The sequence below is a fragment of the Cricetulus griseus genome, chromosome 7, assembly GCF_003668045.3.
Source record: "Cricetulus griseus strain 17A/GY chromosome 7, alternate assembly CriGri-PICRH-1.0, whole genome shotgun sequence".
NCBI lineage: Eukaryota > Metazoa > Chordata > Mammalia > Rodentia > Cricetidae > Cricetulus > Cricetulus griseus.
This window is the reverse complement of record NC_048600.1, coordinates 5,043,564-5,067,045: the sequence shown is the minus strand read 5'-3', so window position 1 is coordinate 5,067,045 and position 23,482 is coordinate 5,043,564. Positions and strand designations below refer to the sequence as shown.

The following is a 23,482-nucleotide window of genomic DNA, read 5'->3' as shown; positions in this document are numbered from 1 at the left end:
GAAAAAATACTCTTAAGGGAAACTACTTATGGGTATTAAGAAAATTAAACACTGTAGTAAGTAATATCAGGTCAAATAAAATTCTATCTGGAGAAAATGTGCAATTTGGTGTAAATGTATGAAAACATCACAGGAATGTATTTTTCATTGCTCATTTTACCACCTGGTAACCTGTGTGTGCAAAGAAACCAGGTCACTTTAATTAATGGTTTACTACTGGCACCTTGAGGTAGCTGATCCACAAGCTAGACATTTTATCCAGACTTTATTAAACAAAGTCCTTTTCTTTTTAAGAAAGTAAAGATTCTTGTACTTTCTATCCCAAGTAGATAGCAAAGGTAACAGAATTTATTTCAGAAATACTGTGGTGCATACAAAAAAGAATTAGCCACAATTTAATTAGATTTTAAGTTGCATTTAAAATTCCACTTAAAGAAATGCCTCCTTTCCTTAATGGAGATGCTGACCTGCCTTTGCCTTTGGCAGCAGCTTAATGCCTTACCTGATTGTTTTAACAGTTTCCTCGTCTCGCTCCACATCAAGATCGGTTGGGTCCAGGAAGAACATTTTGTCTTCTGGTGGGGATGGTTCTTCTGAGTCATCCAAGCCCCTACTGCCGTCACTGTTCATGTCATTACTGTCAATATCCATGGGTATATCTGTATCAGTTCCCAGACTGGAAGGCTCTAGGAGAGTTTTAAAAGAATTACAGTTTAATATTAATAAAGCATCAATGCATCTAACCAGATTAGTCTTAAAACCAACTCGGAAAAGTTTTAAAACTTGAGAAAAGCATCTTTAAGATTCAAGGTGAGAGAGTCTTAGCTTGTTTCTTACTTTTTTTTGTGGGCTGGCAATCAAATTCAGGGCCTTGCAAATTCTAGGCAAGTGATCTACCACTGAGAAAGTATATGCAAAAAACATTAGATAAGAGAGCTGTATTCAGAATATTTAAAGAAAGTCTACAATCAATGATAAAAGATAGAACATTTATTTAAATGCTGATGGATGTAAGCCTGTACAGTGGCTCTGGAAGGCTGGCAGGTCTTCAGAATGTTAAACATAGTTACCAAGTCCCTCAACCATCTACTATATTAGGTATCTTACCTAATACTAAGGCATGCACAGCAATTTTATTCCTAACAACCCCAAAGTAGGTTCACCTCAAACACCTACTGACTGGTAACTGCAAAAATAAACTGCAGTCATCTTTCTGAGAGCAGTGTCATTTGTCCATAAGAAGAACTAAACACTGACATAGTTACAATAGGTCTGAACTCTGAGATTATGCTAAGTTAAAGGAAACCACCACCAGCCTACATATTTATTGGATAACTGTATTGATACATCATTTCTAAAATAGACAAGCATAGAAGTAGAAAGCTGTCTACTGGTTGCCAGAGGCTAACTACTAATGAGTAGCATCACTGATCTCTTTATTCTGGGGAGGACTATGAATTATTCCTGACATTAGACAGAGTCATGGCCACATAACTATGAATATATCAAATAGGTAAACTATAAAACAAACAAACTAGATCTCAGAAAAGCTGCTAAAAAAATATGCCAAGTCATGCCATCTATACATGAAAAAAGGATTAGCATGTCAAATTATCACAAAAATAAAGCATTTGAACAGGCAATGCAGGGGGTGGGGCATGCATAAATAACCAGTGAACACTTGAAAGATGTTCAAACTCATAAGTAACCAGAGAAATGCAAATTAAAATGAATATATGGCATTTCATATCCAAAAGATAGAAAAGCACAAAACTGTGTAAACTCTAAAGCTAGGCAAGACTCTAGGCATGGGAAAAACCATACTCTGCCAATGATGTCAATCAGCCTTGGTGCAAATGAGAGGGTTTCCCCAAACCTGTGTATTAAATCTACCTTCTGAGGTAGTGATATTCAGAGGTGGGACCTTTGGGAGGTGATCAGTTGTGCAGGCTCTGTGCCTATGATTTGTATTAGTGCCCCAAAGACTTATTTGCACATTCCAGCATGTTTCCATGGAGCTAAACAGCATCTTCCATGAACCAGGAGGTAAGACTCACACTAAATTCAGAATCTGCTGGCACCCTGGACTTCTTAGTCTTCAGAACTATGGGAAATTAGTTTCTGTTGTTTATAAACTACCCCACCTATGGTATTTAATACCAGGCTAAACAGATCCAAGACAACTGACAGCCATGGAAAACATGCAGAAAATGTTAATTGAATTCTCAAGGAGTTGGATTTTCAATCCTTAGCCTATTCCTAGAAGTTTACTTACATTTACTGTTATCTCTCATATAAACTGTTAAAAGAGAATGATGTCAGAAGCCTAAAGCATGTACTCCTCCCACCCCCATTCCAAAAGCATGCGATGGCTTCACTAGTAATGTCTGGGAGGAAGATGGTCATAGATTACTTGAGAGAAAGACAAAAGAGTCAGATACAGGTTCAAATTCTAGCTCTTACATTTCTTAGCCCTATTCTTAGGCAAATTAGTTACTATATATGTGATTAGATATTTATTAGGATGACCTCAGAGGGGTGTTTTTACATTTAAAAGTCAATAAATAAAGGAAAAGACAACAGCAAGATTTTAGAAGTGCACCTGCAAGCTGCTATGCAGCACCACTGGATACTGGAAGTCACAGAGTAGCAAGACGGCTAAAGGAAAGACTGGAAGGGGTTAACTAGCTACTACTGAGTAGCGTCACTGATCTCTGCATTCTGCTTAGTTATTACGTCAGAAGAAAACCTTGCACAAAGCCAGCAAAATAAAATATGTGAACAATCTTATTATGACAATACAGAGTCGTGACCTTTTCTATCTTTTATAAAGCAATAAAAGATATCTAATTTTACCTCCATTGAAAGTAACCTCGCCGAGGCAGTCTCTTGGTACTTTTGAAGCACAGCGTTTGTGGCAGTTGAATTTGCAATCTGAAATAAAGATACTCAACTTGTCATTTAAACAGGTAAGATCAGATAGGATTACACTTCCTTTAAATCAGTCAAAGAGAGTGTCTCCCTCCCTCTAAGAACTCAAGTTTTGGATGATAGTCTGGTCTCAACTTCTGATGGCATTTAATAGTTTTTTAAGCCAACCAGGTATCAGTGTCTTTGTATAATGATGCTAATGCCATTTGTAGGATGCAAACATGCTGGCAGCTCCATCTCTCCTCCTTCATGAAGAATCTAAAGGCATGCATAGATTTTCTACGCACCAGCCATGGGATCTTATACTTAATTAACTTAGTGAGAATGAGTGCCATTATTTCTCATATAGTTGCTTTGATGGTTTCTCTTTTAGCAGTATAAACACTGGAGATCAAAGTAATTTGGCACTGATACAGCACTTTAAGCTAACTGGAAGAAACCATTATTATAGTAAATGTTTCTGAAGCTTATTTTCAACTTGTATCTATTATAAAAACCTACATGAATTGTACCAGGAATGTAAGCAATCCTACCTTTACACTGCATGCCTTGGCGGAAGAGGCCTTTCAGGAGCCGCTTGCAGTACTGACAGATTGTGGGACGGCCGTATGAGTGGACAGCAAATGTGTGTGGGACTTTGACCCTGCACATCACCATCTTTTCCATCCAGATTGGACGGCCGCTCCAGGACGGGATTCTCTTACTTGGTTCTTGGTGAGTATGTGACTAAAACGTAAGTAATTTCTGTCAGCCTAAGTTAATACTAAAAACAAAGTGTTGGGAGTAAAGCTTAAGCACAAGTTATTGGGAATACTACTAAAGTCAGTACTTAAAAACTGTGGACCTCAGCAGTTTCCTTTGAACTTAAGTTACTGGTATTTGCATGAGGAAAGTACAGACTTTTGATGAATCTGAGCAATGGCTAACACAAGAACAAAGTGTGGAAAATTACTTTATTGGGATCATTTCAAAGAGCAGAGAAACCACCAGCAGATTCCAGTTTTTAGCACCTTTGAAAACAAATACAGAGTTACAATAGTAGCAAAGCTGGCTCCAAACTACTGCAGGGAACTACCCATTTGATTTAACAGGGGCAATTCACATGAGGTTCAGTCATTGGGTTTATTTCTCTACATTTCAGAGTGCCACAAAACACGCTTGAAGAAGAGAGAGGTCCTTGACCAAAATCACAGCTGGTGCTGAGAAGATGGGATTAAATATTGAGCAAGGGGAGGACACAGGGTCCAATCATGAGTTCTAAGCACTGATGATGGGGAGTCATGTTCTCCCACTCCCAGGAAAGGTCCAATAGACTTGAACAATTTCCCATCATCCACAGGAACGGGCCTGCAGTTTGTTCTCCTTGGGACCTACTGATTGACTTTGCTGTTGAGGTCGGCATTCCCGCCACTGGCACTTTCCATAGCTTCCTTTACAATGGAGCTCATTCTACCACCAACAAAAGCAGGTTCCTCAGCCAACCCAATAGCATTCTATCATTTTCATTCCCCAGCTCCCCGTGTCTGTTCATATGCACGCACACACACACACACACATGATTAGTATTTGCTAGGCACATTTAGCATTTTACAATAAAAACCAAAACCCAACAAGGAATTTATAACATGTTAATACCCACTCAGAGCTGACCAAGCAGTTAATCCCAGGAAAAGCAATGAACTGAGGAATCATGGTCCCTGTTCATGATGCATCATGAAAAAAGCCTGAAACAAAATTTAGCCTCAAAAATTTCCGAACAACGCTAGAATATGTTTGTAGGAATTTGAACTAAATGATGGCAGACAAAACATAAACAGTGTTAGAGAGAGTAATTAGATTTTTAGGCAGTTCCTTGATATTGCAAATATTTTCCAGTTTTTTTCCCCCAAGTAAAAATGAAAAATTAAAGAGCAATTAAAATTGCTTATGTTGCTTAAGAGATAAGTGGATTTTTATAACCATGGCTCTCTCTAAACAAAGGGAGTAGTCAAACTAAATTATAAGCCAGTTCAGTGCAGCTCACTCCATTCTTTGAATACACATCCACTGGTTATTATATGCTAAGTGCTATGTTATACATTTGGAACACAAAACATAATCCCATTGTTATGCACACAGGCTGAATACCTCCCCCAGATGACTGAAAAGATTAAAGTCCTGCGTCTTCGCTGTCGGAAATGGCGTTCTGCGCTTGTCCGGATGCTCTCATAACCAGCGACGTTTAAAGCACAGATATGTCAGCCCACTTTACACCTCCTGCTCCTTTATTTACTACTTTAAGTTTGTCTCAAATTCAAATCTGACAAGACACAGTAAGCCTGAGTTAGCTACCAGTTGTTATTTTCTAGAAGGTCTTTTCATATGCCAATAGCCAGGTAGTGCCTTTGTTCAGGTCCTGCTGATATCAGGGCATTAGGGACACAGTACAGGGCCCAATTCTGGGTGTGTGGCTGTAGCAGTCACCTGTCAGAATATGGGGTTGCTTAAATTCTATCCCCTTCTAAATATGAAACTGGACTCAGAGATTAAAATCAGTGGTTAATAAACATTTTTCTTGATGCCTCAGTATGCTGACTCTCAATATGATCCCATCAGTCACATCTGTCGGTGAGGGTGAGGATGGCAGGAAAAGTATGGCAGACTTAACGAGCAGTCGAAGGGAGGAGGACGTTAGTAGATTTAGCAAGAGACCTTGGATGTGTGTAGGTTATATGCAAATATTGTGTCAATGTCTATGAAGGAGTTGAACACTAATGGATTTCATTATCTGTTGAAGGTCCTGGAGCCAATACCCGTGAATACTACAGGGTGGCTGTACCTTTCCCTTCCTCTGTTCTCCCCTAGGCTCCTAACAACCAACTGTGTAGCTGCCACCAGAGCATCATTTGTGGGGCTCGTAAAGGAATATACTTCTCTGTACCAGAGATAAACTAATTTTCTATCAATTTTTTCCCCAGGCCTTCCATATGTCTGTCTATACATAGCTTCTCATTCCCAGTCTCTATACCGTAGTTCCTTTCCAACTTTTTTTTTTTAAGCCAGGTGTTTGTTGTCCCTGTGGCAGGCTCTGACTGGTCTAAAACCCATGATCCTTTCTCTCTCTACCTCAAAAATCTCTTCCTGTAGCTAAGCAGTATATAAAAATGAGAGTTTTTACAAGAGAGTTATATAAATTTGTACTTTGATACCTGTTTGTAAAGATTTTGTTAAACAGACAATAGGCTAAAGCCTTGCACCGTACTAGTATACAGAAGCCCTGATAGTACTAATATGTGAACGACAGAGGTTATAAAAACAACTAATGGCAAGATTACGATTTACAGATGTAAGCCATTTCAAATACTGCCAAGTACACAAATCTTCATTAAACTTCTATATTTATCCTTGAATAATACACTAGGGGAAAATAACTAATGAAATTTGAACTTAAATTGAGTATTTCCTATTAATGTGCCCTGTAACTCTGGGGAGTCATTTAACCATTTTGTGTTCCCAGACTCATGTAGATAATAGATCTAGCAGTATACCTCCCATTTTGAGAAGCAGCACGTTCATTCACTCCTTGTATTTACTAAGTACCAAGTATTGTGCTGAGCTAAAAAAGTGAGGCACATAAAGACATAGAACTTCTCTGAGTTCATAAACCTCTTTACAACATCTTCTATGGTCATGATAGAAATAGCCTTGTATATGCAGACAAAGCAATCTCAGAGTTATGCTTAAAGGTTTTACTCCCAATGTGCCTGTTTCCAAACTTACTTCCTTACTCAGTGAGGTGTTATTATCTTGGCTTTTATTTGTTGAGTTTTAGAAACTTATTCTTCATTTTCTATAATCTAGTTCGCAAACACTAGGCAGAATGTTTGTTAGACTCACAACAGGAAGGTTTCAGAAGTGTGATGGTATCCAAAGAATAAGGTACATTATAGGTCTAGGTAAATGTGTTTTTCGACTACTGCCATGTGGGTCAGCAAACTGACTGGAAAGACATGCTGGGTGGGAAAACATGCTGCCCGTATGGGTGGCATCGCTGATGAGGCTGTGGGTCCAGATGCAACAAAAAGCAGAAGCAACACATATTCCACATACTATGCTAATAGCAGAGAGTTAATTTCTCCTGCCATCACTGGGTGTGTCAGACTCCATATGCACCAGTCTCTGAAGGCAAACTTTACTAGCAACTCTCCAGAGGTTCGAATTAGTAGCCCCTCATGTTCTGAGGCTTCCAGTTTCTAAGTAACTATTAGTTTCTCCTGCTTCCTAGTCTATAAATCCTGTCATGTAAACACACACATACACACACACACACACACACCCACACACACACACACACACACACACACCCACACACACACCCACACCCACCCCTTTACGGGTTTTGATCTTCTGGAGATCCCTAACATAGTTACCTAGTGGAGAGAGACATAATCAGAATGGTATATTAGGAAACCTCACCTGATGGTTACTTGCAAGATTAAGTGAAGTATGGAGACTGGGTGCCAGGATAATGGAAAGGAGGCTCACACAGAGGTCTAAGTGATAATGCAATCCCAAGGGGGCACAGAATACAATCTATTGCTATTGGTAGGTCTTGTCATCATTATCACGTTTAAAGTGCTGAAAGTGTAGCAACATTACTATACTCTGCTATCACCTGTTTTAGGACATCGTAAGTCCTGTAAAGCCACTAGGAATAACTAGTAAAAGTCCTTCTATGACCTGAGAATACATACCTCTTCACTGAGAAGGGGCACACATTCAGGCTGCAGGGGTCTCGGAACGGAGAGGCCAGGTCCCGGCAGAGACACATTTGACAGACGTCTCTTTCTTACTCCACTGCAGTTATTTGGAATCTTGAAGGCACATCGTTTATGATAATTTAATCCACAGCCTAAGTATATTTTAAGAGTAAAATATACAATTTTAAAATGTAACTATTTGAAATGTGACACTTAAAAACCAGCATCTCTTTATTTATTCTTTCTGGCAACAATACCAACATTAATTAAGAACTCAGATGACAGACTATGTGCAAGGTAGAAATTCAAGAATAGTAAAAGTGTAGAAAGGTTTATTTAGAAAAGTTAAATTAAGGGCTGGAGAGATGGCTCAGAGGTTAAGAGCATTGGCTGCTCTTCCAGAGGTCCTGAGTTCAATTCCCAGCACCCACATGGTGGGTCACAGCCATCTGTAATGTGATCTGGTGCCCTCTTTGGCCTGCAGGGATACATGCAGAAGGAACAATGTAGACATCATAAATAAATCTTCAAAAAAAAGTTAAATTACTTAGAGCAGTGAATCTTGACTTATGATAGCTAAGACATAAATTACTAGATTCATCCCCAAATCCACAGAATCAGAAGCTCCACTGGGGGTGGAGCCCAGCAAAGCATGCTTTATGATACTTGGCAAAAGTTCAAGAGCTACTGGCTTCAAGCACTATCCAGAGGCAAACTGTGGCCTATGTACAACAAACCTTCAATGATGAGAAAATTACATGGAACTTAAAACCTCATTGTTCACGAATATAAAATAATAGTAAATAATAATAGAGTAATACTATTATATGTAATATATAATAACACAAAAGTTACATGTGTGTCATGTATGCACAGGTACGTGTGTAAGAGTGTGGAGATCAGAGATCTACCTCAGCTATCATTCCTTAGGAGATATCTACCTTATTTTGGAGACAGGGACCTTGAGATGTACGAAAACCCTAGCGATTCTTTTGTCTCCAAACTTCCCAAACATGTCACCACACCCCGCTTTTTTTTTTCAGGCCCTCATGTCCTCATGCTTGTGTGGCAAGTACCTTACCAACTAAGACATCTCCCCTAGTCTATAAATATGTTTTGTAGGAACATTGTCTGCTGTTTATTTATATATTATCTGTGGTTAACTGTTGAGTTTTTAAACAATTAAATTTTTTTTTCTGTGTATGAATGTTTTGTCTTCATGTATGAATATGTAATACATACATGACTGGTGCCCTTGGGCATCAGATCCTCTGGAATTCAAGTTATATATGGTTGTGAGGCACCACGTGGGTGCTGGGCATTGAACCCAGGTCCTCTGGCAGGTGCTCTCAGGTGATGAATCATCTCTCTGGTTCCTATGGTCAATTTTATATTACAACAGCAGAGGTAAGTCACAATAGAGACCACAGCCTACAAAACCTAAATAAAGTATTTGCTTGCCATTACTTTACAAACAAGTTAACTGACTCTCCACAGCAGAAGACTGTCTTAATTAGACTTATGCCCCTGTGGCCTGCTCCCCAGCAATTCTAACTCACAACAATTTGACATTTTACCACTGCACAGAAAAAGCTAAAAAACGGCCAAAAGTTACTAAGTCACTGTTTTGTGTCAAATATTTTATTCACATTACCTTCTTTAACTACTCACAAAACTGGTAAGTAGGCTACCTACTCAGTCTACTAAGGTGCCTATGCAAAGGGACCAGTAGGTGGAGGCAGAGATAAAGCCAGAGCTCTCAGCTTTGCAATTCTAACCCTTACTGTCTAGACACCAACTATGATCTTAGCCTTTCACTGGTAAGTAAAAAATATGAATGTAAAAATCTCTTTCAAGTTAAAACATGAATCTAAAAGTACTTACCTTCACATTTTAATCCTTGACGTACCAATCCCCAGAGCATTTCACCACAATAATCACAGAAAGTAGGCGCTTTATAAGAATGTACATAGAGAGTATGAGGGCGAATCTGGAAGTCTTCTACTGTGGCCAAGGCTTTTTGGGGAAAAAAAAAAATCAAAGCAAAAACAAACTGTTAAACCATATTTTATAATGGCAAACATGTTAGGAACGGTCATCATATCCATGCATATCAAAATACAGGGTAACTTCTCTAAAAGTTTCATCTGACCACACAAAATAAATTATTTTTAGCATTTAAACTGTGATGTAAAATATTTTACTACATTTATTTATTGTGTGTGTGCATGTGTGTTGGAGAAGGAGCATGTTGCATGGTATGTGTGGAGGTCTGAGTTCTCTCCTCCTACCATGTGTGACCTGGGGGTCAACATCAGGCTGTAAGACTTGGTAGCAGAGGCCTTTATCTGTGGAGCCATCCCTCTGACCCAATCCTGTGATTTTTAAGCAGCACTTTTAGAAGTTCAACAGCTTTAAATGAGTTAAGCTCCAAATAAGCCAAGTTGGAAGTCTGTAGGCTAGGTATAACAAAAGCTTTGTCTCATAACGACAAGATGGCAAACAACTATTCCATCGTCTTTAGCCCATTAAAAACTGCTGAGAAAGAAAACACTGAAGTAAATGGTAAAAATAAAAGTATTATGGGACTTAACCTCATTGTGAAAATGTTTCTGTGAGAATGAGTTTACACATATTGCCAGGGCTCCTTTCTCCTCCGTGAGCAACGGAGTGCAGCAGATACAGACACATTTCTTTCACTTCAACCTGAAAGTCACTAGTGATGTCCCCGTGGTTTGATGAAAGGTCCAAAGCCAAGAGGGAATGAATGTGATCATGACCTTAAAGAAGAAGAGAGCATAAATCCCCTCGTGAGTGAGGAGAAAGACAGGTGGGGTTGTGATGTAAGATCAGAGCCAGCAGATTGAGAAACAGATGAGGAGCATTAGGACCAATAGGAAACGAAGTGGCCAGAGGATCCCAGGGATAGGCTGAAAGATGGGTGTGGGAAGGAGGCTGACACTTGTTTGCCCTCTTTTTTAATTTTTATTTTGATTTTTTGATTTTTTGAGACAGGGTTTCTTTGTGGCTTTGGAGGCTGTCCTGGAACTAGCTCATATAGACCAGGCTGGTCTTGAACTCACAGAAATCCGCCTGCCTCTGCCTCCCGAGTGCTGGGATTAAAGGTGTGCGCCACCACCGCCCGGGCTGTTTCCCCTCTTTTATCAGTCTCCTTTCTTGCCAATCAAAAGCATGCCTTCATGGAGCCTTCCTTCCTTCCCTCACACTATTCACTGGCCATCTTGTTCCTCGCTGTTAGTGAGATTGGAAATAGTGGGAGTTAGAGGACAAAGGAAAGGTGAGAAGGGGCAGGGCAGGAACAGAAGTGGGTTATGCCCACTGTCAACAGGGGGAAGAAACAGTTCAAAGTCATGCAAGTAATCAGCACTGTCACTGTCTCCTCCAGATCTTTAATATTTCTCCTTCTATCCAGATTCTCTTTTTGGAACCTCAGTTCTCTTCATCTATACTTTTAACAGAAATGGGAAAAGGAAACAACTTTAATCTCATCTTATTTTTTTTTTTTTGACCCACAGAAAGAATTTCTTTTCAGTTTAACTGGTAATTCTTTTAGCTTCAAAACACTTAAGTAATTCATTGTTTTCCTATTTTCTCATTGTGATATAACCTTCCTGAAAGTGAAAGCCACGCAGAAACCATTACTACACATTAAAGAAGCAAGCAATTACACAGTACCAAAGCCAAGAGCAGCAGAACACAGAACTAGTATAGTAAATACTCTTGTGGGAGAAAAAGAAAAAAAAGGGAAAAGCCCAAAAGGAGCCATTTGCTTACCTGACAGGACAACTTCTACCAGATCTCCTTCATGTATGTCATCTGCTGAGGTGATCAGCTGCAAAATGTTTTCCGAGTTCATGTCGTGGCGAAAGAGAAGAATTTTATCATACATGCCAAAGAATCCACACTCTGGAAACTGTAGGAAAACAGCCCTGTGTCAGCATCCCATAGCTTTCTACTGCTGTAAGTATGCTATGGAAGAATTTTAACATGTTCTAGCTTAATACTGGTAGCTAACAACTCCTTTAATATGGAAAAGGTGAACCTTGTACTCAAATACTCTGGTTAATTTTAAAGCTCAAAAATGGAAAAGTAAATTTGCAAATAAATAATCATTACCTTAAAACACAGATCTCTTACAAAACTCAGACTTCTAAACTGCTATAAGAGAACACAACCTTCCACTCGCTCTATTCTTAGCCTGCAAGGCAAGTACTTTTTTCCATTTGTTAGAGCGTACTGCTCAATCAGGTATTGCTCGTCTCTGGATATGACATGTACAATGTCCATGAAATGCTAAAGGCTTGTTCTTTGTCTCTATTGATAGTAACTGAAAAAATTAAAAGCTCAAAACATCAGTTAAAGAAAGAAAGTAACATTCAAACAAAAGTATGCCTAGAGGAGATAGAATACTGCAAGAGACACATGACCTAATGGATACATGACCTAATGGATAACCGTAGCATGGACTGGGGACAGGGAGTGGCTCAGTGTTTATCTAGCATGTGGACTGTCCAGGACAAGCCTCAGCACTGAACAGATAAATGAATACACAAATACCCAAGTGCAGGTAAAAGAAGGAGAGCAGAAAATATTACAAATAATTATTTAAAATAAACCTTTGTAGGTTAAGGGGCTGAAAGATATTGGGGTTGACAAAAAAGTCATTTTCTAGATAAGCAAATATTTCCACAAAAATACTCATCTATAAATAAGATAAATTACTGAGTGACTAGAGGACAAGTTCTAATGACTGGCTTGTGAAAGACCCTGCTATTTATTATAAGAGTTTATAAGTGTGTTTCTTAAGATAAGAATGATCCCAAAGCAAATGCCAGACAACATACTGGAAAAACAAAAACAAAAACATGAGAAAAGATTAAGTACTGTCACTGAAATTCAGGGAATCACTGTGGCCAATCTTTAAAAACATCCCAGGTTTAGAGGCATGACTATATTAAAGATAAACATCTACAGAGAAACAGGAAACAAACTACGAGCTCATGGTTTTAAAATGTGTAAACATACAAAACAAACAGAAACAACCTGCTAAGGAAATGAATATACAGGTATTTGCTACTGGTGAGCTTGAAAAATTCAGAAACCAGGTCTTCACAAATGAGAATGTGACCCAAGTCATGTTAGAATTTTAAAGAAATTCTAACTTTCCCTTGATACCCACATGGCTCAGAAACACCACAGAAGAGGGGCCGGACAGACTGCAAGAGCCAGAGGATGAGGTAGACTGGACAACGTTCTGGATGACAGAACTCCTCCTGCACCCATGACCTCTCAGCAGCTGTGGTTGTCTGTACAAGACCCGCACAAAAGTAAGTCCATCAACATTCCAACACGGGGGAAGGATGGCGCCTGCAAAGCTAACTGAGAAGCTATGGACAGGTGATGGAGAGTTCATATTTAAGGGTGTGGCTCCTAGGAAGGCTGCCCGTGCTCCAGTTGATGGCTCCACATCCAGGAGTTTATGAGTAACACAAGTGGACAAGGAATTAAAAGGAAAACTGACACAAAGTTGGTGGTGTAGGGAGGTGGGAGTGAATCTGAAAGGAGCCGGGGGAAGGAACAGAGGTGAGTATGATAAAAATAAATTGCATCAGCTTCTTAAAGAATTAATAAAACATTTAAAGTATCACAAATAATTATGTTCAGGCTTTCTTTTCAAATGGATGCCTGAATTTTAAATTTACTTTTAAAATATTACTCATTATATTTACTAGTATTTTTTTTAAAGTTTTAGATGTACAGAAAAATTCATCTAAAAATTAGTGTTCCCATTTACCCAGTTTCCCCATTATTAATACGTTATAGTAGTATGATACATTTATACCAAATGTTATCATATTTGGTTAGATTTCCTTAGCTTTTACCCAATGTCCTTTCTCCTTTCCAGGATCACATCCACGAATCTATGTGACCTTGAGCTGCCAGGTGCTATTATGTCTTTTCCAATATAACAATTTCTCACATTCTGCAGTTTCTGGAGATTTTGATTATGTTGCTTACTGGTCATGTGTTTTATAGTGCGCCTTACTAGTGGGGCTGTCTGATGTTTTTCTCATTATTAGACTGAGGTTTCGGTTCTGAGGAGGCAGACCACACAGGTATAGTGCCAGCCTCACTACATTCTCACAAGCCTGACCGTGCCCAGAATTTTATGTTCTGGGGATCAAACTTAGGTTCACACAGCAAGCAGTTTACTAAGCTATCATGCTAAGCCCTGTTATTATTAATTATTAATATATTAATATATAATAATGAAAATATTATTAATTATATAATCTTAATGATAGTTTCTCCATCTGTGAAATAGAGCATACTTGGCAGTTACCATGAATAATGTACCATATATAAAGAACTTGAATTCCTGATGAGTTGGATGTACTTTAGCCATTACTGTTTCCAATATTTTGTTATTAAAAACAATAGCTAGTGAGTAATCACATATTCCTACTTTTACCACTTCTGGAGTACAGGTAAAGAAAGAATTTCTCAGAATATATTTCCTGGGTCAGAGGATACATATATATTAAACTTTCAGATACTGCCTAATTGGTCTTCATGAAGGCTATAACAACTTATACCAGGCAAAACATTAAAGAGTTTGTGGGGAAGGGGAAATGTCTCGGTGCTTGCCCCATAAGCAAGTGCAAGCACTGGAGTTCAGATCCCAAAACCCATGTAAATATGGGGTAGTTGTGGAGGCCCTCCTGCTCCAGCCTTGGAAGGTGAGAGAGATGGGCAGTCCCCAGAGCAAGTTGGCTAGCAAGACTACTCACATTAGTGAGCTCTGGGTTTGACTGAGATCTGCCTTGATGAATAAAAGTGGAAGAACAACAGAGGATGAGTCCTGACATCAACCTTAGGCCTTTACATGTATGTGTACACATGTGCACATTTGCATACACATGCAAAAGGTATGCAAATACACAGATACGATCACGACACACCTAAAAATGGAATAAGAAAAGAGTTTTTGTTGTATGCTATTTTAAGTGCATTACCAAATTTGTTGCTCTTATGTGAAAGTGGTACTTCTGTGTAGTTTCAACTTGTACTCTCCCCCACTTTTTTTTTTTTTACAAGTGTGTGTTTGTAGTGTGCATTAGCATTCATGTTATATGCACATGTGCAGTCCTTACTTTATTTAATTAGTGTAGGTCTTTCCCTGAACCCAGAACTCACAGATTCCAGCAAGTCTAGCTAGCTTGCTCCAGGATTCCTCAACTCTACCTCTCTAGGTAGCCAACATGTCCTGCTTTCCTGTGGATTCTGGGGATCTGAACTCTGGTCCTCATGCTTAAAGGGAAAGTTTTATCCATGGAGCCATCTCCTTTTCCCTGATTCGTATTTGTTGGTTATACAAGGCTGACTTTTTCCATATGCTTAAGATATGTTATAAAAGTTTGTTATTTACATTTTTGTCTATTTTTAATAGTTCAATGACCTTCAATACTACAAACTCCAACTATTCCTTAGAATGAATTTTTTTCTTCCATGATTCTTGGTACATAGAGGCTTTGTGAAAAGTCATGAACAAGCCAAGCAAGCATCAAGGTACACATATGTAATCCAAGCTCTCTAGAGATGCAGGCAGAGGATCTGAAGTTCAAGGATTTGGAGGCTGCCCTGGAACACATGAGGAAAAAGAAAAGAAAAAACAAGGCATGACCAAAACATTAAAAGACATAAACAAAAGATATATCTCAAAATCTATTCAGTGACATGAACAGTAGGCTGAAGCTGTTCAAAGATAATAGCCCGTTTTTCTAAGCTATACTTCCAATAGAATAAGGAATAAAGGAAAAGGTCACGTTTACACCCAGTTTTATAACTTTAAAAGGGAAAAATATTCTGGCAAAATAATGCCAATCAATGTGTGTGTGTGTGTGTGTGTGTGTGTGTGTGTGTGTGTGTGTGTGTGTGTGTGAGAGAGAGAGAGAGAGAGAGAGAGAGAGAGAGAGAGAGAGAGAGAGAGAGAGAGAGAAAGAGAGAGAGAGAGAGAAGAGATCTGCTGTTCTCATTCATGGGGGGGTTGCTGAACTATTGCTTTTTGTTTACCCTTAAAACATAAAACATGGCTGGGCATTGGTGGCTCACACCTTTAGTCCCAGCACTTAGGAGGCAGAGGCAGCAGGATCTTTGTGAGTTCGAAGCCAGCCTGGTTTACAGAGCAAGGTCCAGGACAGCCAGGGCTGTTACACACAGAAACCCTATCTTGAAAAACCAAACCAACCAAACAAGAACCCCATAAAACACACCCAATAAAATAGTATATCTACCTTCTAGACATTCCATTCTCATGGAGAACAAGGACACTTAGGACACGGGACAAGACTAGAGGGGCAACAAAGCTGGGAACACGTTTAGTAGCGCTTAGTAAGGAGCACTAGCTACAAGTATATTCCTCTAGGGCTCTCAACTGAGACTGATTTGCCTCAGATGGAACATGGTGGTGTCTTTATTCATTTCTAGTTTTCAGAACCTGGGCTTGTGTACATTTACTAGGTAAGACACTGCAGAATTCACAGGAAGGCCTCTCATCATAGAACTATCTGGCTCTAATTACTGATTAAAGCTCAAGTTGAGAAGCCCTGTTGTTTGAGAATGAACGAAGTCAAAATTCTAGAGCCTGGGGAATGTGGAAAGGAGTGAGTACCCTTCTGAAAACAGACAAGCCCATGGTTCTTTTCCCTACCCTGCCTCAGTCCTGATTTGAGGAGCAAATGAAGAGCAGCTGAAGAACTAGGAATTTAAAGAGCAAAAAAGGCCTTTAATCTGGCCTGTTCCCAGCAGTACCCTCACCTTAACTTCTCCATTTACTTTCTACATCGTGTCAGTGACTCCTCTTCATTGTACAAAATGAAGTCTTTCCCCCATTCTCGACCAACCGCCTCATTAAAGTCTCATGTCACTAAACATGTCAGGGAAATGTCAGGTAAGGTGGGAAGCTTTCGAAACTTTTATTTTACTTGGCCAAACAACACTTTTGCTTGTTAACAAACAACTTTAGAATTCAATATTATCCGGGTGAATCATTTACTATCACTAGGCTTTTCTGTTTTTCCAAGGTAGTATGAGTTCTATTCTAAAAAATGGAAACTTCTTGGAGTTTCAGCACACATATATTTTTGTTTTTATTATAGTTGAGTGAAGTATATCAATTTCAGTTAGAGGCTTCATGACTTTATACACACACACACACACACACACACACACACACACACACACACACACACACACACACGTATTTAGTATCAATCTCTGGAAAGTGTTTAACTAAAGGGAAGAACTTCAACAACAATTTCCATATGAAGCCAAAACTTGCTAGTCTGGACAAGTCAATCAGAAAATGACTCAACAGGAACCTGAATTCATTCTTACCTTTCACCACTGATTTCCAATTCCGAATTCTCTGGATAGCACACGCCAGAAGAGTTGCTCAATTTAACACCTACACTTCTGACAGAAATCTTTTTTTTCCTTTTTTTAAGTTTACTTCCCCGCTTTGTTTTGTGATTAGTTCTGAATTGCCCTTACATTAAACTTCTGGAACCGTCTCTCTTTTAGCTATAATTGTAATCCGAATGTCCAGCAAGTTCAAACATTTTCCCCCTTCAGTTTGAGCTTTAGTATTTAGTAATAGCTGCCTGATACTCTTTAACCTAGACAAAAAATGTAGGGGAAAGATGAGAATGTCACCAAGCCACTGTAACACAGCTGTAGTAGAAAGAATGTGGGGAGAAAACAACACACAATGACAATTCATTTCTAGAAGACAAAAGATACAGCTGGGGTTTTCATCTATTATGGCAGAACTGAAAATTACACTCAATTCATGTCTACAGAGACAATGGATTAATTCATTCAAACAGACCAAACAACTCCTAAAGTACACTGATATTCGGTCTTCAGATCTGGTATTAAAATGGTCAAAACTAAAGCAAACTGTTTTAAATCAGCTAAAATCAGACAGTTTTAGTCAGTATATCAATTTTACTAAACACTATTATAACTCAAAATGAATTGCTTTCTGCCAACTTCCCTTCTTGTTCCAATGACATCTAGTCTTTTCATTCAACAAATTAACAGAAACAATAGCTTTAGAGGGGTATCTTTTAAGCCTTTTATCAATATAAAAGCAAGAAAACGGGAGCTAGCATTCACTGGGTAGTTAAAACACCTGACATTGTGCATGTAATCTCCCATTTTAAATAAACACTTGATTTTATTTTCTCTTGATGTCATATGTCAAAACTAAACTGTTTACATGCTGCTATCCACACTGATATTCACTAAAGTTTTAAGACATCTTAGAACCAAGGATCTTTCTAAGATTAGAGGTTTGTTTTTAAGCCACAGGTAAGAACATCCTCTGAGCACTCATGTCCCAGGATTGTACTATGAGCTTTACGTTTAATCACCACAACTCTTTATAAAAAGGTGGATATTCTAATCCTAGGCTCTCAAGAGAGAAAACAGGATAAAACTCCATAACTTAAGTGACTTGAAAACGATCTACCAATATACAACAAATGAAAACCTGCACAGGGCAGTGGTGGTGCACGCCTTTAATCCCAACACTTGGGAGGCAGAGGCTGGTGGATCTCTGTGAGTTTGAGGCCAGCCTGGTTTACAAAGCTACACAGAGAAACCCTGTCTTGCAAAACCAAAAACCAAAAACCAAAAACCAAAAAAACCAACCAAACAAACAAACAAAAAACAAAACAAAACAAAACAAACAATTCTGGTCCATCTCTTTGATTCCAAAGGTCTGAGATAATACAATTCCCTATCTTAAAAAGGAAAAAAAAATAACCCTTGCATTAATAACATTGGCAACATAATTTCAATGTCTGGAATCCATGCATGAACAATTGCTGTAACATGGACCAGGCTTTTGCCATTTCTGTCAGTACTAATTTTCTCGTAATCACTTATTGGCCTCCCAACTGTGATCTGATGGGCACAGTTACCGGGCGCAACCCCAGTTCCACCTGTTGCTAAACTGTTTTCTAAGGTCTGACTGCCAGTTCAACCACTTCTCTGTGGCTTATTGGCAAAAACACCCTCCTTCAGTTTATACAACTCTAGAAGGCAGAAATCGTATTTGTGTTCCTTTTGCTTTATAAACTATGAATAAATAGGGATCCCAGTTCAGTGGCAGTGTACATGCTTAGCATGCTAAAGGTGCTGGGTTCAATTCCCAGCACCCCAAATATAGGTTAAGATCTTATAGTCATTGCTTAATTACATGCTCCTCAAACTATTACTTTTGAAACAGAGATAATGTAAGCCTAACAGGAAATCTTATTTGAAAAACCTCAAGCTACAATTCTATTTATAAAATTTTAATAGAGGATATTAATATTCTTTGATTTATTAAGATCCCAGAAAAGCATATCAGAAGTTTCAGGTTTTCCAAACATAAAAGTTCAATTTCTCTATCAGTTTAACGCAGGGATTTTTAACCTCAGTATTATTAATACTTCAGGTCAGAATACTGCTGGGGGTCTCCCTTGGGTACTGTAGCAGCATCCTTGCTGTCTACCCAGTAGATGATTACTGCAGCAGCTATGACAGGCAAGAACATTTTCAGACATTACAATGTCCACTGAGGCCCAGAGCTCCCCAGAGGTAGGACACAAGTTGAACTTGGTCTTACACATTAGACATTAAGATCACGAGGCTGTGTGTGTCCCCAAATAGCACAACAGCCTAACCTAATGGGATAAGGAACATGGATACATGCTCATTATTTGCATTACCTTGTTTTTAGTATAAAAGCAAGTAAACTGTGTCCTTTACTAAATGCTAAGGCGTTTTTGAGGACAGACATGAAGAAGCTAGCTAGCACTGACCTCAATGTACTATGTTGGAAGACTTTCAAAGCTTTTTTTTAAAAAAAAAAAAAAAAGGAAGCTAAGTTTTGGCTTAAGCTAACAACAACAACAAAAGAAACTCCACCTCACTCCACCCTCTGGGTGAGTCATGAAACTGGATGAAATTCAAAGAGTGACCACTTTCGGTCATATCTAAGTTTTAAACAAAGCTCAACGAAAAATGATCTATTAGTTAAAGAGATATTTTTTCTCAGGAAAAATCCCACTGTATCTGCTGAAATAGCCTCTGTCAGGGTTTAATTAGGTTTTTGTCTACTCCAAGACTTGATCACTGGTATCTCTATGAGATCTGATCAGATTCTTCAGTACACCAGAGACACCAATTCTGTCTTTACTCCAGTTGAACACATGGTGTCTAGTCTGTATTCATTTAAAAACTATTTTAAATATTTTCCCATGTGCTTGTTTACCAACTTATCGAATCATCTTGTGAAACAGATTTTGTACCACCCGACCCAATGTCTACTACAGTCAGTGTGTTTCTTACCAATATGTGAGCACTTCATGGGGGGGGCACTGATCTTATCTTGCTTGCTGTGTTTTTCCACCCTTATTTCTGTCTTATTATTTTATAGCTGACATTACGGTTTGTTGACCTAAGAGTGAGTTACCCTACTGCCGAGAAGTCAGTCAGCTCCATTTTACGGTTTGCCTTTGACTCCAGTTTGCACATTTAACTTACTACCTGTGGAAGGTATCAGGTGGGGGACAGCATAAAGCTCCCTCAACATTAAAACTGGTTTTCAAAATTCAATTTATGGGGAAATGACCTCCTTTAGCATATGCCTAAAGCAAATAAATTACAGGCTCTTCTAATTCTTGGTTAAGTAGTACCTAACTCCAATTACTGCAGCCCCCTTTCTAGTTTTCAGACTGGTTTTGTTTGTTTGTTTGTTTGTTTTTTGAGACATAGTTTCTCTGTGCAGCCCTAGCTGTTCTGGCTTCATTCAGTCCTAAGTATATAGAAATTTTAAAAAAGCATTTACTCAGCTGCTGCTCAGCCATAGTAATTAACTGATTAGTTAACTCAGTTGAACTCAAAATTATATAATACTGAAGTCACACAGTCACCATTAATCTAAAAAAAAATTACATTCTGAGGAATACACTGAAATATTTACAATAAATCACAAGCTTAGAGAAGCTTAAGAAAAGCTCAAAAACAAACAAACAAACAGGAAACCACTCCACAAATGTTATCAGTAGGCTGTAATTTTCCGCACCAGTAAATGCAGCACTGGAAGCACTCACAGAAAACTGAACAATGTACACATCAAGGAAGAAATCAGTTCATTGTCTTCCCTTTTTACCCCTTCCCTTCCCTTTTTTTTTTTTTTTCTGAGTGCTTCATTATGTATGCCCAGGCTAGCCTCAAAGTCAAGATCCTCCTGCCTCAGCCTTCAGAGTACACAGATTACAGGACTGTGAACATACTCAACTAAAACATTGATTTTCTACACTATATAAAGTAAGTTCTGTATATCAAATAAGGCACAAAACAAAATCAACATGAACCTAAATGGTAGTAGCTTTTAGCTGTTTATAAATGACTACTTATTGAACAGAAAAGATCTCTAAGCACTGTGGTTCCAAGTTATTTTTGTTTTAGAGTTTGGAGACCACTAAGATCAGATTAAGTAATACTGATAAGATAGCATTTATTGTATGACTACTGTGTGTTAAGTAAGGGCAAAGAATTTTATAAACACATCTAAAATGGATATATATGTGTATACGATACACATAAGAAACTGAGATCATACAACTCATAAGTGGTAGAGATGAACCTCAATTTGACCAAAACCTTAAGATTTTAAGTAGGACCTCATGCTGTTTCTTAGGAGTTTCTTTCTTTATTCAACTAAGAAATCTGAGTGTTTGTTCATTGTCTACACGATGTCTGATCTCATAGAGCTTTAAGTAAGACTTATGACACTTACATTCAAGATAAGGACAATGACTATTAAAACACAAGTTACCTAGCATGCCAAATCTTAAAGAGAAAACACAGTAGAGGAAGGATAATCCAAGCTGTGGAGCAATTAACACAAAGTCCTAACTAAGGATCCAGTAAGGTGTCTGAAGCTCAGGAAAGGAATTATGATCACAGACATGCCTTGGGAATCATCACCACATTTTGTGAGTAATAATGCCTTACAGAAGTGTACACGTATTTCTGTCACCTGCTCATTGCTAGCAACTACAGATGTTTGTCTAGCTAACTGCTGGTGAGTAAGATGAGGCGGATGGGAAGAGGTCATCATGAACTTCTTGAGTAACTCAGTCTAGGTTACATAAAATTTATAGCATGACTAGGAATCACAATCACAAAACTGTATTTATTTGACCATGAAAAAGAGGAGTTTGTATGTGTATGAACAACTAACTGTGCTGTTTTCTTGCCAACTGCCAAACATGTCAATGGTAATGGCATCTCGCTTTATCCAGGCCACAAGCTACCAGAGAACAGCAGTAAGACACTAGACCAACATCTGGTCTATTTCTCCATGTAAAGTACTATAGTTGATGATGGTGCAAACAAACAAAAAAAATAATAAAGTTTAAGACAGACCTTCATAATTCTCCAATTAGAGCAGTGAGCCTTAGTTAGAGTCATTCTGCCACCCATGTTTCCTTTCAGCTCTTAGCATGTGCTACTTTCTATTATGCTAATCTGGCATTCACTCAACTTTTACTTAACCTGCTTGGTGGGGGTGGGAGGTTGGGGGTGGAGAGTGGTCTTTCATTCTAGGAGTCTCCACAGGATCTAGCAGTGACTGAACAAAGTAAGTGCACCACAAATATTCACTCACCTGAAGCAGTAGAGGTAGATAATGGAAATCTAGGCAGGTGAAACAGTATCATTCTATTTAGCTCTTTACAGACTGCCGAAGAAAGCAGTTGTTAGTTTCTATCTAGATTCAACTATTTTATTAACCTATATTTAGAAATAGATGTCCCTGAATGATGGGGCTTCGAAGTACTTCTGTGTATGTTTATATTATTGAATGTTGAATAAAGCTGTTTGGCCAATGAGGCAGCAAGTTAGATGGGACTAGGAGTCAAAGAGGATTCTGGGAATGTAGAGAAATGGTGATCCAGGCAGGAAGTGACATAGCAAGGAGACTCATGTTTAAGCAAGGAGAACCAGGAAGTGTCCCTCTTTCCCCTTTGCCTTCTCCAGCGGTGGGATGTGAGCCACTGGCAAGAGAGGGCGCCAGCGAAAGGCATCCTCTATAAGTCTTATAAATATATAGATTTATGATAATTAAGACTGAGCTAACAGATGAGAATCCTAGTCATTGGCCAAGCTGCATTTGAACCTAATACAAGTTTCTGTGTATTAATTTGGGCCCTAACTCCGGCCGGCGGCTGGCGTAAAGCACACACATGGTGGTGGGGCTCAGTGGCTTTTGGCGGAAAGATTTATCATAACACCTGAAGTTTTGAATTACAAGACTATAAAAATACCCTATTTCTGATGTATAGAAAATGAGATAATGGCAGGGCGTTGGTGGTGCACGCCTTTAATCCCAGCACTCAGGAGGCAGAGGCAGGTGGATCTCTGTGAGTTCGAGGCCAGCCTGGTCTTCAGGGCGAGTGCCGGGATAGGCTCCAAAGCTACACAGAAAAACCCTGTCTCGAAAAACCAAAAAAAAAAAAAAAAAAAGACAGCAGTCCCAGAAATATATAATTATACTTTAAAGGCATCTTCATGCTATCATTTTCCTGTTTAAGTGTACTGACTTGCATCAGACTAAAGGTTCTGAGCACTGGCTGAGTTAAATCTACATTACTCAGACATGCATTCTAGTGCTACTGGCTGTGAGAAGAATGCTGGTGAATCTGCAATGTATGTCCAATAAAGCAAGCTTA

At 38.7% G+C, this 23,482-nt stretch overlaps 1 protein-coding gene across 4 annotated transcripts in view; it reads right to left on the bottom strand.

The window, feature by feature from the left end:
* Prkd3 (protein kinase D3) overlaps positions 1-23,482 on the bottom strand; it is a 66,632-nt gene that overhangs the window by 22,833 nt on the left and 20,317 nt on the right. For 2 of the 4 annotated variants that reach the window (XM_027426045.2, XM_027426044.2), the window contains exons 3-8: positions 11,466-11,604; positions 9,555-9,686; positions 7,665-7,822; positions 3,465-3,657; positions 2,857-2,934; positions 503-686 (exon numbers count right to left, since the gene is read on the bottom strand). In XM_027426045.2, the coding sequence (XP_027281846.1) occupies positions 503-686; positions 2,857-2,934; positions 3,465-3,657; positions 7,665-7,822; positions 9,555-9,686; positions 11,466-11,604 (884 nt within the window). Of the gene's footprint in view, positions 1-502; positions 687-2,856; positions 2,935-3,464; positions 3,658-7,664; positions 7,823-9,554; positions 9,687-10,264; positions 10,451-11,465; positions 11,605-12,870; positions 13,340-23,482 lie in introns of those variants that run through there. The other 2 variants (XM_027426046.2, XM_027426048.2) reach the window with 2 other exon arrangements.